The 15,196-nt window shown below is 31.8% G+C and overlaps 1 protein-coding gene across 3 annotated transcripts; it reads left to right on the top strand.

Annotated features, from left to right (window-relative positions):
• The first annotated feature begins 4,727 nt into the window (after window positions 1-4,727).
• Window positions 4,728-11,239, top strand: LOC7477204 (uncharacterized). Of its 3 annotated transcripts, XM_024609542.2 has the most exons (17): window positions 4,728-4,870; window positions 4,989-5,326; window positions 5,471-5,568; window positions 5,899-6,018; window positions 6,171-6,376; window positions 6,725-6,824; window positions 7,815-7,886; window positions 7,976-8,023; window positions 8,109-8,186; window positions 8,269-8,388; window positions 8,735-8,840; window positions 9,251-9,414; window positions 9,649-9,783; window positions 10,350-10,480; window positions 10,701-10,763; window positions 10,859-10,937; window positions 11,033-11,239. In XM_024609542.2, exons 2-17 carry the CDS (start codon window positions 5,059-5,061, stop codon window positions 11,102-11,104), a joined length of 1,860 nt encoding a protein of 619 aa, XP_024465310.1. In that variant the 5' UTR covers window positions 4,728-4,870; window positions 4,989-5,058; the 3' UTR covers window positions 11,105-11,239. The 3 variants fall into 3 exon arrangements, 2 of the variants coding, with proteins under 2 accessions (XP_024465310.1, XP_024465311.1); XM_024609543.2 differs by lacking the exon at window positions 4,728-4,870 and having other exon boundaries at window positions 4,882-5,326; window positions 5,888-5,929; XR_008060403.1 differs by lacking the exons at window positions 4,728-4,870; window positions 11,033-11,239 and having other exon boundaries at window positions 4,881-5,326; window positions 10,350-10,571.
• Window positions 11,240-15,196: the final 3,957 nt, after the last annotated feature.

Here is a 15,196-nt window from a genome sequence, read left to right as displayed (position 1 = left end):
TGTGTTTTTTTTTCAAAATTATCTTTATCGTTTTTTTTAATATTAAACTGGTTGAAAATTTAGTTCTGTAGTTTTTTTTCTTTAAAACATTATGAATTACTACAATGTTTCCATAAATGGTTTTTTTTTTAATTTTTTTTGAATTTTTTTTTTCAAAATGGTATTTGTCGATTTTGTTTCGTAGTTTTTTTCTTTAAAACACTGTAAATTATTACAATGTTTTCCTATATAGTTTTTGTTTTGCTACAGTGTTTCTCCACTTATTTTTTTTTAAAATTATCTTTGTCGAATTTTTTTTTATATTGCGCTAGTTGAGAATTCGGTTTTATCTTTCCCCGCATGTTTTTTTTTATTTTTTAAAATTTCTTTTGTTTTTTTTTCCAAAATTGTCTTCTTTTTTTTTCATTTTTTTGTGTTTTTTTTTTCAAAATTGTTTTTGTTGATTTTATTTTTTTTAATATGGAGCTAGTTGAAAATTTAGCTTTGTAGTTTTTTTTCTTTAAAACACTGTGGATTGCTACAGTGTTTCCTCACATAGTTTTTTTAATGATTTTTTTTGTTTTTTTTCCAGAATTTTCTTTGTCGATTTTATTTTTTTGCATATTGAGCTGGTTGAGAATTTAGTTTCGTAGTTTTTTTCTTTAAAACACTGTAGATTGTTACAGTGTTACCCCCACATGATTTTTTTTTGTTATAATTTTTTTCAAAATTGTCTTTATCGATTTTATTATTTTTAATATTGAGCTGATTGAGAATTATAACTGTAGATTTCCTCATGAAACACTATAGATTGCTACGGTGTTTCTCTGCATGATTTTTTTTTTCTTTCGGTTTTTTATGTTATGATTTTTTCTAAAATTTTCTTTGTTCATTTTATTTTTTAAATATTAATCTGGTTAAGAATTTAGCTTTGTAGTTTTTTCCTTGAAAACATTGTGGATCGCAACAGTTTTTCTCCATATAATTTTTATTTTATTTTTTCCACAAACCTATGACAATACATAAGCATACCACAAGCCCGCGGCATCGCGCGAGCATGACATCTAGTTCTATTCTTTAAAACACAATGTAAAAATACTATGCAAGTACAGTATATATAGATTTATTACACTATGGATCACACCATATATTTAGAGTGTTTGCACTGTGGATGATACTGGAGCACCATGAGAAACGTTGTGTTTTCTTCCAAAAATTGTTGGGTCTAGTTGCCAAGGCAAATCCAAGGCTATTAGGTATGGATTGGCGACCAGACCCAATGCTATTGAGTATGGATAGGCTACCTGATCTAATGCTATTGGATCTGGCTCAGCTGTTACATCCAAGACACTTAAAATATTCTCTATACTTTTTATATTTTTTTTTACAGTTGAAAAAAAATATTATTAACTCATTATGGAGCGCGGATCAATATGCTAGTATTAAAATAATTACTTGAAACCTAAGAGTCCTCCAGGGTGGTGGTATTATTTTTTTCTAAATTTAAAAAGTAGTAAGAGTATGGATATTTTTTTATCTGTGTTATTAAATCCAATCAAGTGGTTTGATTTTGAAATCTGACAATCTGATTTCTTACTTAGCTTAAGTTTCAAATTAAATCGTGTGGGAGTTAATCCAAAGTGAATCATTCAATTTAATAGTTCAAAAACAACTTGGATGACTAGTAAAAATATGACATATCTTTTAAAAAACTTTAAGATAATTTTTTTTTTTAATATTAAGACGATGCTAGATTGGATCGATCTCGGTCATCCTGCAACCTAAGTTATTGATTTTAATGAGTTTAATAACTTTATTGTTTTTGTAAATTATTTTTATTTAATTTTATGATAATATTATATCTTTGCATAATTGAGGAGCAACGCTAAAAAACAATGCTAATTGACAGTTTTCCCCCTACTTTTTTTTTATATATATAAATTGTCAACTCTAAACACGCAACCAGCCACCCACCTACCTACCTACATACGTACCCACCCAGCCAACCACATATTAGCTTTGTACCTAATACTTAATTAATATACGATTTGGTTACATGGGAAGGTGCATTTTCAATATTATTGAAATAAGCTACAAGTTAAGAAGTCGAATCTTCAGTTGAGATAATCAAGTTAGCTAACTGCCAATTAATGCCTCAGGCTAATTAACTAATTAACTAATATACTAAAAAAGCCCAAGTTGTTCTTTTTCTCTGTTAATTGAATCTTTTATTACCTAATTTCATGGGATATGGTTTGAAATTGTGAAAGAAATATAGATTGAAAAATAAAGGACCAAATTGTAAAACTTGAAACAACATGAGCAATCTCAAATTCGTGAAAGAAATGCTTTTTAGTCCATCTATTTTTTCTTTTCATTCATTTCAGCCTTGTATCTTTAGGAAATTTGTTTTTTATCCAAGATTTCATTTTATTTATTTTTCAATCTCTAGATTAGAAAGAAAATAAAGAAACTTGTTGAAAAATAATAAAAGAAAGAGTTGTCGTTTGTCTATCTTCTGGCAAATAAAAATATGATTTTTGGGTCAATGAATTTCTCTTTTCTAAATAAAAGAAATAGAATTCATTCTCAGTATAGTAATTTTTTATTTAATTATACTTGCATTACTCTACAAGAATTGAAATTTATTGATTAATAATCCATGTAAGAATTGAGTGAGGAGGGGAAAAGAACACTGACCTCCTGGTTTTTCCATGACACTTTGGTCAGTGAAAATTATCAACAGCGATGCTAGAAATTGTAGTGCTGCAGCCTGCAAATTTTTAGGTGGACGATGCATTGTGGACGACGTGTTGCACACATTTTTTTTAAAAAAAAGCTCATGGGCTGCACATATGTCATCTTTATATATATAATTATTTTCTCATTTTTTTTCTAAATAGTTAGTGGTTTTATTTTTCTTACATCCTCAGAACATTTATGGTTTTTGTTTTTATATAAAAGATAATCATCGTTATAAAAAACAATGATTCTTCACGCAACCTTATGAAAAAATAATGAATAATTCTCAAACATTTTGACAATAGAGGTTTGATATTTAATAATCAATAGATAGATAAGACGTGTAGTTTTAGGAAATTTATGGATAAAAAAACAAGGGATGGCTAAGGGCACCGGTCTAGATTTACAGGCTCACATTATTAGCCTTTTTTTTTAATTTTTTTTATCAAATATAAATATATAAAAAGATAAAAAAAAAAAAAAAAAAACAAAGCCAGAAAACCAGCAAATAACATAAACATGTAAGACGTAAGGGAACATCTTCCGAAGAAAAGCAAATTAAGCTAACATATACACAGATTACAATGCAAAGCAGGAGAGGGAAACATGATCCCTTGACATAAAAAATATAGACAAAATTAATTGACTAATGAACCTATAACTAGAACAGGTGCTGAAGTTAACCAATAAAAAAGCCATGCAGCGCCAAAGAATCCAACCACAATAGCGTATCAAGAGAAAAAAAAAGGTCAGGCCATTCCGAACCCACCCGTCAACAAAGACAAAAACCGCAGATTCAGCACTGTGTCCTAAGACCAAGTAGAAGCCAGATCAGTCAAGATTAAGACAATTGTGATCCTTCTCGTGAAAGTGAAAAACTGTGAAGAACATCACTTGGAATTTCCAGAAGAGAGATTCCATTGAGATGCAAGAGGATTAGCCTTCTTTTTAACGGGCCAAGCACGTGTGGTGGCTTAACCAGGCTTAAGTGTCTGGCCTTTATGTGTTTCCCCCCCTATAATCTCAATTAAAGTGGTGGCTTAACAGGTCTAAGCGTCTAGCATCCCCCCTTATAATTTCAATTAAAATTTATTAAAATAAGTTAATTAATAATGTATTTAGGTTCTATTATATTAAATATAACTCAATTTTTATATAGTGGTTTTCATGTATATATATCTATTTTTATAATCATATAATTAAATAAAAATAAATTATAAAAACAAAGTTATTGAATCCAATTGGATTCATAACTAAATTGCGAGTTTAACAAGTTAATCTAAAAGGTTATCATTTCAATATTTATATAAAAAAGCTAATATGTTGATTTTTTTTCCAGTCAAACCAAGTTTAAATCGTGTCGAAGGGGTTGTGTTTGAACATTTTAAATTGATCGTGTCACATCAGGTTAACTCTCATTTTATTTAATTTAGAATCTAAGTTAGTTAAGGGAATAGGTCAAAGGGTTTCAAGTTGACCTTTTAAGCTGATTCGTGTTTAATAATATTGTCAAAATATTCTCCACGACAATGCGAGAATAGTGTATTATTCTAATTCTTCTTAAAATACATTCATGTCAAAATGATATTTCTATAATTAAAACTTGTTTTTTCTTATGAACATGATAATATGTTGTCTAAGAAATTAATATTCTATTAAAAATTTCAAAAAATATGTAGCATATTGATAAGATAAATAGATTTTAATTAAAAAGATATATTTTATTTTTATTCCAAATGGTCTAAATTTGTTTTTATATTTTTTTTGCTTGCTTTCAATTTTTATTAAATTAAAAAATAAAACAAAAAAAATATTTTTTTTTGTAGATCTAGGGATATTGTGTGTGTGTGTTTGAACCGAAGTTTTTCCCTCAAAATTTTAATTTTTAAAGGTATTCCCACCCTAAAAATGTTAATCTATTTTGTAGTTTTCTAGCTTATGTTCTTATTTATTTTCTTTTAACTTGGAATGATGATTTCGATGGAATCTAATGGATATCAATCTAAATGAGTATTGTTCAATGATGATTTCAATGGAATCTAATGGATATCAATCTAAACGAGTATTGTTGAATCTAAATTTATAGATAATTTAATTTCAGGTCGGATTCGGATAAAATCTGAAAAGATAAGATTGGCTTTTAGAGAAGGTAATGGATAATGTTCAATGATTCCCATTGCCCTACCAGTTATGCAAAGGGTTTTATATTTTTCATGTCTCAAAAAGTAAATCTACTTGGAGAAATTCATTTTTTACCATATGCTTAGGATTTTGAGACCAATCTACTCGGAGTAGCAATTGTTAGAGCAAGTGAAGCAACTACTATCTTAGCCTATCATGTCTGTGACGGCGGAGGTTTTGGCCAAATTCTGGTTGGCGCAGCAGAGAGACACCCGTTGTGGTGCTCCATTGTCTAATTCTCCTCTTTTTGTCAGACCCATGTTTGCAAATACCACTAAAAGAGCTCGGATGATGGTGGTGTGCCGTTGCAGTGTTGGAGACCAAATCTTCTCTGTCACACCCTCTACTAATTACGAGTTTGATTATTTAGGACAGAGCACTAAAGGGGATTTGAATCTTAACTTTGACCATCTTGACGCTTTTGGTAAATCTCTCTCTTTTGCAAATTCCCATGTAGGAATTGTTGTCCGCAAACAATGTCTGATTGCGTGTTTCTAGTGGTAATTGTTATTTGTTTTTTTTTGACTTGTTAGTTAGAGTGTTGCACTTTCTTGTACATTCCATGCAGGAATGGATGGTCCGGCAACTTTACAAGGTCCAATTGAGGAGGTTGCTATGAAGGAGGCAGAGGAAGCTGAGGATTTGCTTAATGACTTGGGCATTTCGGTAACCCTTCTTTCCCTACCCTCTTATATTCTGTTGCTTTTCCAATGAAATGATCATAATTTATCCTCAAGTTTCTCTTTATTACTGTTTTCACATTTTTGTTTGCTGCTTCTTGTGCTCAGTCTTCGATTTTGATTTATTTATTTGTATTAACCCCTTCTGCATTACTGAAATGTATTTACATGTGGTTTCTCAATCTAATTGAGAACAGCGCTTTGCGGTTTCAATATGTGAACTTCAATGCTCTTCCATTCCTGTCCTTGATGTCTACCAACTTTCGAGTTTCTCTTGTTAAGGTTCATTGTTCTAATATCATCAGATGTTTTTCAGAGTCCCTCTTCAGCAAGGAATTCATCCCGAGGTATATTTTGCAGTCGTCCTTTAAATCTTAGGTCAATTAGTGCCATTGGATATGACATGGACTACACTTTGATACATTACAATGTGAAGGTGAAGAGCACTTCTTCTCTCAACATCTATCCATGATTAGAACATCAATGAAATAAAAATCTATCAATTCTACTTGTTTAGTTAGACTCATAATATTATATGGATTTGATCATTTGAGTTCTACTGGTGTGTATTTATTTATACTACTGCAGGCCTGGGAAGGGCGGGCTTATGATTATTGCTTGGGAAATTTACGAAGCATGGGTTTTCCAGTTGATGGGCTTGCATTTGATCCAGACTTGGTAATTAGAGGTCTTGTTATAGACAAAGAGAAAGGCAACCTAGTTAAAGCGGATCGATTTGGTTATGTAAAAAGGGCAATGCATGGCACCAGAATGTTGTCTACTCAAGATGTCAGGTGTGCTTTGAACTTTAAATCTCTTCATTTTGATTATTGACAATCCTCTTGGTGGCATCCAAGGTGTCTGTTATACTGCAATGATGGATTCTTCCCATTCTTCACCAACAGAGTATAATGTTCTCTTCTAATCACACACCTGCTGCCAACATATAGGACGACGAAATAAGCTTTTTTTGAGTCCCTTTTTATCCTTGTACGTAGTATTTGATGGTGCATATATAGCCTGCATGCAGTCTGCTTAACCTATGATTTAGCTTCTTAAACATTTTTTATTTGATTTGGTATAACTGGAACACATCGGTGTAATATTTTCCATAGTGGTGCTTAACTTTCTATTCATGGAAGTGAGATGTATGGGAGGGAACTGGTTGATCTGCGGAAGGAGAATCGATGGGTGTTCTTAAACACACTGTTCTCTGTTTCAGAAGCTGTGGCATACATGCAGGTGGGCTGTTTCAATCCATAGAAATATTTGCCAAACTATAATTCTTTTCGTTCACTTTGCGGCAAATAATTTGTTCTTTCTATTCTGATGGATCTTTCTGCCCCCAACTATTTCTGTTGGTTTTTCTTTCTCTTGACTAAGTAAACAATCATATAATTTAGTTGGCAAGGTTTTTCATTTAGCATGTATTCTGACATTTAAAGCAAGCTTGCATGAGTATTGTGCTGAAAGCCATGTGACAATGGTTTCTAATTTTCAACCCACATTTTAAAGAACTGCCAAACTTCTAATAAAAATAGTTGGAAATTCATACAGAAAATGAGGAACTTTTTGAACTTTCAGATTTATCTTTGATTAATAACTTAAACATTGGTGTAAGAGGAAAGGAAACGAAAGGAGGAGAGAGCACAAAACAATTAGCCATCTAAGATGAATTAGTTAGACCGCAATTTCTTAAATTTTAGTGGTGAGAATTCTTCAAGCACAGACATAATGTACTCTGGTGCGTCACACATCCTGTTGTGTTAAAGGAAAGCTGTATGGAATTATGAATTTCCAGCTGACAGACAGAGCTGGTGTTTGACCAGAAATCATATTGTATTCCATAAATTTCATCATTAATTGATGCCCCAAACAAACTAGCCCCTAAATATAGAGCATAGGATAAAATGTGCCCTTCTATGGTTTCTATAACTAATTTTTACATTTTTAGCAAACTATATAAACCATGAGACTGTTCGATTACTCGTTCTTTTGTGATTTTGTATATTTATCATGTCATCACTTCGAGAGCTAGAGCATTATATCAAGAAAGGCCAAAATGCAGTTTCTCTTTTCGAAGGGGTCCCACTAGTTCTACCTCCATTATTGTTCTTGTCACTTTCATTGTCTCTTATGAACCATCTAATTCACTGTATGCAACATTTCATTTGCTCTTGTGTAAGCGACAACATGTTAATCTTTAGTAGCCTTGTCTGATTCCACTTCCAGATGGTTGTTAGATATGATGAAGGAGCTATATCAGCCGAAATATGCCCACCTGACTATAGAGGACTTTACAAGGCATGTTTTGTAGATTATCAATTGCAACAACTAAATTGTCATTAGGTATTTGCGTACGTTTTTTTTTATATATTTGACATGATTTTCAGGCTGTTGGAAAGGCTCTATTTCGGGCACATGTAGAGGGTCAGCTTAAGGTAAATATATTAATGGGAATTCATTTTCCAGTGCTTTTGGTAATTTGGTCCACAAACAATGTACTGATTGATGGCATTTATACAGAGTGAGATAATGTCAAAACCTGAATTGTTTGTGGAGCCTGACCCAGAATTACCTTTAGCACTGTTAGATCAAAAGGAGGTATTTCTTTGAACTCGTCATCTTTGATTAAGCACAACATTATTATGATCTTATACTGGGTTCGGAGATTTTCGTGTTACAGGCTGGTAAAAAGCTTCTACTCATTACAAACTCTGATTATCATTACACGGACAAAATGATGAAGCATTCATTTAACAGATTCCTACCAAATGACATGGGCTGGCGAGATCTGTTTGACATAGTGAGTATGCCTTATTTGTCAGCCTTACTTCATGGCAAGTGACTACTCTCTTCTAAGTCTCTTAACAGAAGGCCCCTTAAAGTTTAAGGAGTAACTTGTACTAGACTTTCTTTCTTCCTAATAACATACTATAAGTATCATTGGCATGACCAAAATTGAAAGATTCTCACCACCTTCCTTTCCCTTTTACCATACCAGTCCTAGGCTTAGACTTCTCGAATTGTTTATCACAACATTAAATCGTTTTCTTGTTTGATTTTACGTTCAAGATATTGATCTTCTCGACTTTGATGAAACCTTGGGTCACTTGTTAATTATGATTTCTTGTTATTCTCTACTTATGTAGGTGATAATATCTGCCAGAAAGCCAGAATTCTTTCAAATGTCTCACCCGTTGTATGAGGTGGTGACTGGCGAGGGTTTAATGCGCCCATGCTTCAAAGCTTGTAAAGGTGGTTTATGCTTTGTTCATGTCGTTGTTTTATCACTATCCCAGTGCATTCTGTATGGTAGATTTTTGTTGGATGAACAGATATTCCATAATTGTGTTTGGATCCTGTGGTGTGCACAAACATGCTTGTGATTCTGCTGCAAATACAGCCAAATATTGATTATAAGCAGGATCTGGTGCATAAGGATTTTGACAGCTATCATTAATTGATGCCGGACAGCTTAGGGGAAGTCTAGAATTTTTTTGCTACAAATACATCATTTTTGGACAGGAAGTCTAGAAATTGTCCTGTCCATCATTATTTTTGTAAGAACTAATTGTTCTTGTGCCATGTACCGACAACAAGACTTGTATTATTGCACAGTTCAATGGCCCTTAATCAACAATTTTATAAGTTATTTTCTTCCACAGGTGGATTGTACTCAGGTGGGAGTGCTCAGATGGTGGAAAACTCCTTAGATATCCACGGGGACGAAATATTATATGTAGGTGATCATATTTACACTGATGTGAGTCAATCAAAAGTCCACCAACTATGGCGAACAGCATTGATTTGTCAAGAGCTGGAAGAAGAGGTTGGAGTTCAGATTTTCTTGTGCAGAAATTATAGATTGACTAAAAAATGGTATTGAAACTACTTTTAAAAGCAGTAAAAGCAGCTTTTTCCGGGGTTGAGCCACAAGTAATGTATCATGTCACTTGTATAGTTCTTGTTTTAAAAACCAAGAATCTTTGGCATTTCTGATATCCCTGATTGATACAATACTGATAAGTGTTTCCTTTTGTTGTACTGAATTCTGGATCTGCAGCATAGTGCTCTGATTCATAGTAGGGGTCATCGGGCCACACTGATTGAGCTAATTAATCAAAAGGAGGTGGTAGGGGATCTCTTTAATCAACTTCGGCTAGCTCTGCAAAGGCGAAATACAGGACGTCCTGCTCAAGTGAGCATGATTCCTTGCTTAAAATATTGCTCTCATACTTTTTTAAGCATGTTTCAGTCTATATGTGCTCCATATAGTTTCTTGTACCTGTAATGCCTTAGACAGTGTTATCTGCACATGACCTTCAGCTCCTTGCAATCCAGTGCAAATGAACTTACCAATTGCTTGCATGAACGATTTATTGTACGAGGCCGCACCTGCAGAGTACCCTAAATCCCTAATGTATCTGCACGTAACCTTTAGTTCCTTGCAATCCAGTGCAAATGAACTTATCAATTGCTTGCATGAACGATTTAGTGTACTAGACCGCACCTGCAGAACACCCTAAATCCCTAATGTATCTGCACGTAACCTTTAGTTCCTTGCAATCCAGTGCAAATGAACTTATCAATTGCTTGCATGAACGATTTAGTGTACTAGACCGCACCTGCAGAACACCCTAAATCCCTAATGTAGCTGGTGGCTCTAAGAAGCAATTTTAGTTTGAGTGGAGTTTTTTTGACTGAACAAGTTGAAAGGAACAGCTGATTGGCTGACTTATCTTGCTTCATTTTGTGTACTTTCAGACCCTTGCTGCAACTAACATGGATGATCAAGAACTCACAGAAAGCATGAAAAAGCTATTAATTGTTATGCAAAGACTGGATGAGAAAATTGCTCCAATGCTAGAAGCAGATGGAGAGCTTTTCAATAAAAGGTAAGACTGGCATGGATGGTTGAATTGTAAAACCACCACTTATCTGCCCACTCACACTACCATTGGTTAGGTTGCATCTTGGATATCCTTGGTAAGTTTGTCTATCAAGGAGCATCCTCCTCCTCCTACTCCTAGGTAGCCATCATATGAAAATTATGAGTCAGTTTTCTTTGATTCCTATTAAGGCATATTTGAACAAAGAATTCTCATTTTGCAACAGGTGGGGATTTCTTTCACGTGCAGGTCTGTGGGATAAAAGCCACTTAATGAGACAAATTGAGAAGTACACACTTCCACTTCAAAGTCCTCCATATTTGTGTGCTAACTTTTCTCACTTTTCAATGTTGTTGAAAATGGTCTGCATAATTTTAATTGCAGGTATGCTGATATATATACCTCCAGGGTCTCAAATTTCCTCCACTACACCCCTTTCATGTACTTCCGTTCACAAGAACAGGTATGATGACATTCTTCATCATGTTTTCTGATGGTGTATTTATTTATTTATTTTGGTAAATGAAATGACCCTCCATATTTCATTTCCAATCGCAGACGTTAGCTCATGATTCGCATTCATACTACCAGACACAGATTAATGGGTCTGCCGTTGACAACCAGTGCTAATTAAGACTAATAATTTGAATTGAAACTCTGCAAGTCGTGTTGTTAACAGCTACAGTAATGCTGATGATATTATGTATGAATGTTGTTCTATACACTGCACTTAGTTCAACAATAAAACCATGATTGTGTTTGCAATGACTTGTATGTGTGTGTAGTTTGGCGGTTGCCATCTATGGGCTTCTAAAGTAAGCAATGGTTATGGCGGTCTACTCTGAAAATCTATTTGGCATTTTGATAATTGTTTTTTCAAAGTTTTTTTTTTGTTTTAGCTAAGGAGTGAATTGAAATAATTTTTTTATTTTTTAAATTTATTTTTAACATTAGCATATTAAAATTATCTAAAAATACAATTATAATTTAAAGCAAAATAGATAAATACATAATGTTTTACAGAAAAAAAAAAAAAACTTTAAACTGCAAAAACAAATGAGGCTTAACTGTAATAGATTTTTCACAGTGAGGTGAGGCGCATCTGTCTGTCTGCTCTTTGAGGCCAAGCCAGATTCAGTTGATTGACCTCATATATATATATATATATATATATACTAGTTACATGCCCCGTGCGATGCCGCGGGTCAATTATTTTTTGCATTTTAAAAATAGTCAAGATCTAAAAGTGTTAGGTTTTTTTACAAAGTTATACCCAAGAGTCTCAGGTTTGGTTGCAACGCCTGACCCAAGAGTAATGTTTATAATATTAATAATAACATTAAACTTGGGTTAACCCTTAGTATAAAGTGTTTGGACTGCAATATCAGACCCAATAGCATTGGACGTGGGTCTGGCTGCAAGGTCGTGTCATAAAAGTGTGATAATTAAATAGATTAGTTAAAAAGAAAAAAAACCAACAGGAAGAAAAAAAACTAATGAAAAAAAGAAAAAAAATATGAATTAATTGGGTTAACCCTTCAAACCAGGATAACCCGTCATACCTTGAATTCGCATCGTGAAAGTTTGATAATTAAAAAGAAAAAAACAAATTAATGGGTTAACCCAGAATTAACTGGGCTAACTCGTCAAACCAGGTTAACCTGTCAAACCCAGAATCCGTGTAATGAAAGTTTGATAACTAAATAGAAAAAAATTTAACATTAACAATTTAAATTAAACAAAAAAAATTAATTAAAAAAAAACAAAAGGCATCAACCTTTTCACTGTGGACTGCACTGTGCAGTCCACAGTCAAAGGCATAAAAAAAAACTAAAGGCATCAGCCGAGAACTACTTAGAAAAAAATTTAACATTAATAAACTAAATTAATTAAATAAAATTAATTAAAAAGAAAAAATAAAAGAAAGAAAACCTCTAAGAAGAAAAAAAACTAAATAGAAAGAAATTTAACATTAACAAACTAAACTAAACGAAAAAAATAATTAAAAAGAAAAAAAAAAGCAAAAAATAAAATAAAATTCAGGTTAACTCGTCAAACCAAGTTAACCCGTTAAACCCGAGATCCGTGTCATGAATGTCTGGTAACTAAATAAAAAAAAATGAACATTAACAAACTGAACTAAAATAAAAAAATTAATTAAAAAGAAAAAAAAATCCGGATTAACTCGTCAAACCATATTAACCTGTTAAACCCAGTATTTGTGTCATGAAAGTATGATAACTAAATAAAAAAAAATTAATATTAACAAACTAAATTAAACAAAAATATTTATGAAAATAAATAAAAAAATTGACGGGTCAACCCGGAATTAACTGGGTTCACCCGTGAAACCAGGTTAACCCGTAAAACTCGGGATATGTGTCATGAAAGTCTAATAACTAAATAGAAAGAAATTTAACATTAACAAACTAAACTAAACAAAAAAAATTAATTAAAAAAAAAAAAGAAGCAAAAAACAAATCCCAAAAAGCATAAAAGAAACAGCTAAAAAAACTTAGACAACTTAAAAAAAAAAACAAAAAAAAAAACGCCTAAGGAATCAGTGTTTTACTGTGGACTGCACTGACACTGATTCCTTTTAGCTATTTATGAAAATTTGATAACTGAATAGGAAAAAAAAAAATTACGGGTTAACCCAGAATTAGCTGGGTTAACCCGTCAAACCCGGAATCCGTGTCATGAAAGTTTGATAACTAAATAGAAAAAATTTAACATTAACAAACTAAATTAAACGAAAAAATTAATTAAAAAGAAAAACCAGAAACAAATCCGGGTTAACCCATCAAACCCGGAACCCGTATCATGAAAGTTTGATAACTAAATAGAAAAAAATTTAACATTAACAAAAAAAAAATTCATTAAAAAAAACAAAGAAAAAAAACAGCTTAAAAAAAAACAAAACAAAAAAAAACAGTTCAGCGTTTCACTTTAGACTGCACTCGAAAAAATAATTAATTAAAAAGTAAATCAGAAAAAAAATTTGGGTTAACCCGTCAAACCCGGAACCCGTGTCATGAAAGTTTGATAACTAAATAGAAAAAAAGTAAACATTAAAAAAAAATTAAACAAAAAAAATCATTAAAAAAATAAAAAAAAAACAGCTTAAAAAAATAAAACAAAACAACTTAAAAAAAAAAGTAAAAAAGCAAAAAAAAAAAAAAAAGGGAAAGCAGCTGCTCAGCGTTTCACTGTGGACTTGCACAGTGAAACACTGAGCAGTTTTAGTATATATATATATATATATATATATATATATATATATATATATATAGAGAGAGAGAGAGAGAGAGAGAGAGAGAGAGAGATAATTGGCATGTATTTCGTCTTAGACCAGGTTGAATTATTTCGTATCCTAAAAATATTATGTTAAAAAGTTGTTAGCGTGTTTTAAAAGCAAAAAAAAAAAACAAAAAAATCTGACTAAAAAATATAGAGAAAATAAAAAATAAAGAGAAAAAAAAAATTTAATCCAATCCAAGTTAGCATTGTAAACTTGTGACATGAATCGTGAGGTCGTGACATCTTCATAAAAATTATATATAAAAAATAAAAATAAAAAACTCAATATTTAATAAATTTAAAGTTAACGGTTGAAATTGAGAAAGAAAATAGGCTTAAGAAAATATTAAAAAAAGAAAACCAATGTTAATTTGGGCTTATATCTCATACCCGTTACTCGGGTTATACTCGGGTCATGAGACGGGGTGATCTCTTCGAGAAAAATAACGAAATCCAATCATCAACAATCAAATGCTAAAAGCTGAAAATCAAAAAAGAAAATTAATTTAAAAAAAAATGAGGAAAAAAAATTAAAAAATAAGAAAAAAATTGATATAAAAATAATAAAATGGTGTAAAAGCCCCTAGCAAATCCGAGCAAGCATGACAAATGTATGACCCAAACCATGAGGCTAAGATATCATCATAAAAAAACGATGTTTAATCTTTAATAAACTAAATATTGAATGATAAAATCAAAAAATAAAATTGGTGAAAAAAAGATAATAATAAAATATTGATATTGATCCGGGTTCAATTTTCATACTCATTACCTGGGTTATAAGATCGAGATCACTATATAAAAAAAATAGCATAGCCCAATTCTAAACAAATCAAATATTGAAGAATAAAATTGAAATAAAAAAACTAATTTCAAAAAAAGAACCAAAGAAAAAAAACAATTAAAAGAATAAGGATCAAATCTTAAATAAAAATTAAATTAAATCAAATGATAAGGGATGAAATTGAAAATAGATTTTTTTTAAAAAAATAATAATCAAAAGAATGAGGATCAAATTTGATATAAATACTAAATAGGACAAAATGTTTAAGGGGTGAAATAAAAAAATAAAAAAAATATGAGTCAAAATAAATAAAGAGCAATCAAAAGAACGTTGCAATTGAAATAAAAAGAAAATGGAGGACAATTCTTAAATTTGGATGGGTTGGCATATTTTCTTAGGAGAAGAAAGAGAGAAAAAAAAAAAAACTAACCACCACTTAATCACTGCAATATGGCTTACACGTGCCGCTCTCGTTTATGTGCCTCTATGTGAACCATCGTCCAAAATGACAGATAGTTGTTTTTTATGCCGAGAAGCGCTGCGCATGCTGTCCAAAGGACATAGACTCCTCCCACATGCTGGTGCGTGCGTCGCACGCCCCCAACAACTTTTCTCTTCTTTTTTTTATAATTTAATTT

This window comes from Populus trichocarpa, chromosome 10, assembly GCF_000002775.5.
Source record: "Populus trichocarpa isolate Nisqually-1 chromosome 10, P.trichocarpa_v4.1, whole genome shotgun sequence".
Lineage (NCBI taxonomy): Eukaryota > Viridiplantae > Streptophyta > Magnoliopsida > Malpighiales > Salicaceae > Populus > Populus trichocarpa.
The sequence above is the reverse complement of the archived record's forward strand: the minus strand, read 5'-3'. Positions and strand labels throughout refer to the sequence as shown.

Excerpts from the sequence above, each read along its gene's own strand:
- LOC7477204 (XM_024609542.2), top strand. The coding sequence starts at position 5,059 with ATGTCTGTGACGGCGGAGGTTTTGGCCAAATTCTGGTTGGCGCAGCAG. Across the intron at positions 6,019-6,170 it reads TGATACATTACAATGTGAAG|GCCTGGGAAGGGCGGGCTTA; the intron begins GTGAAGAGCACT and ends ATACTACTGCAG. Across the intron at positions 10,764-10,858 it reads TTAATGAGACAAATTGAGAA|GTATGCTGATATATATACCT; the intron begins GTACACACTTCC and ends TTTTAATTGCAG.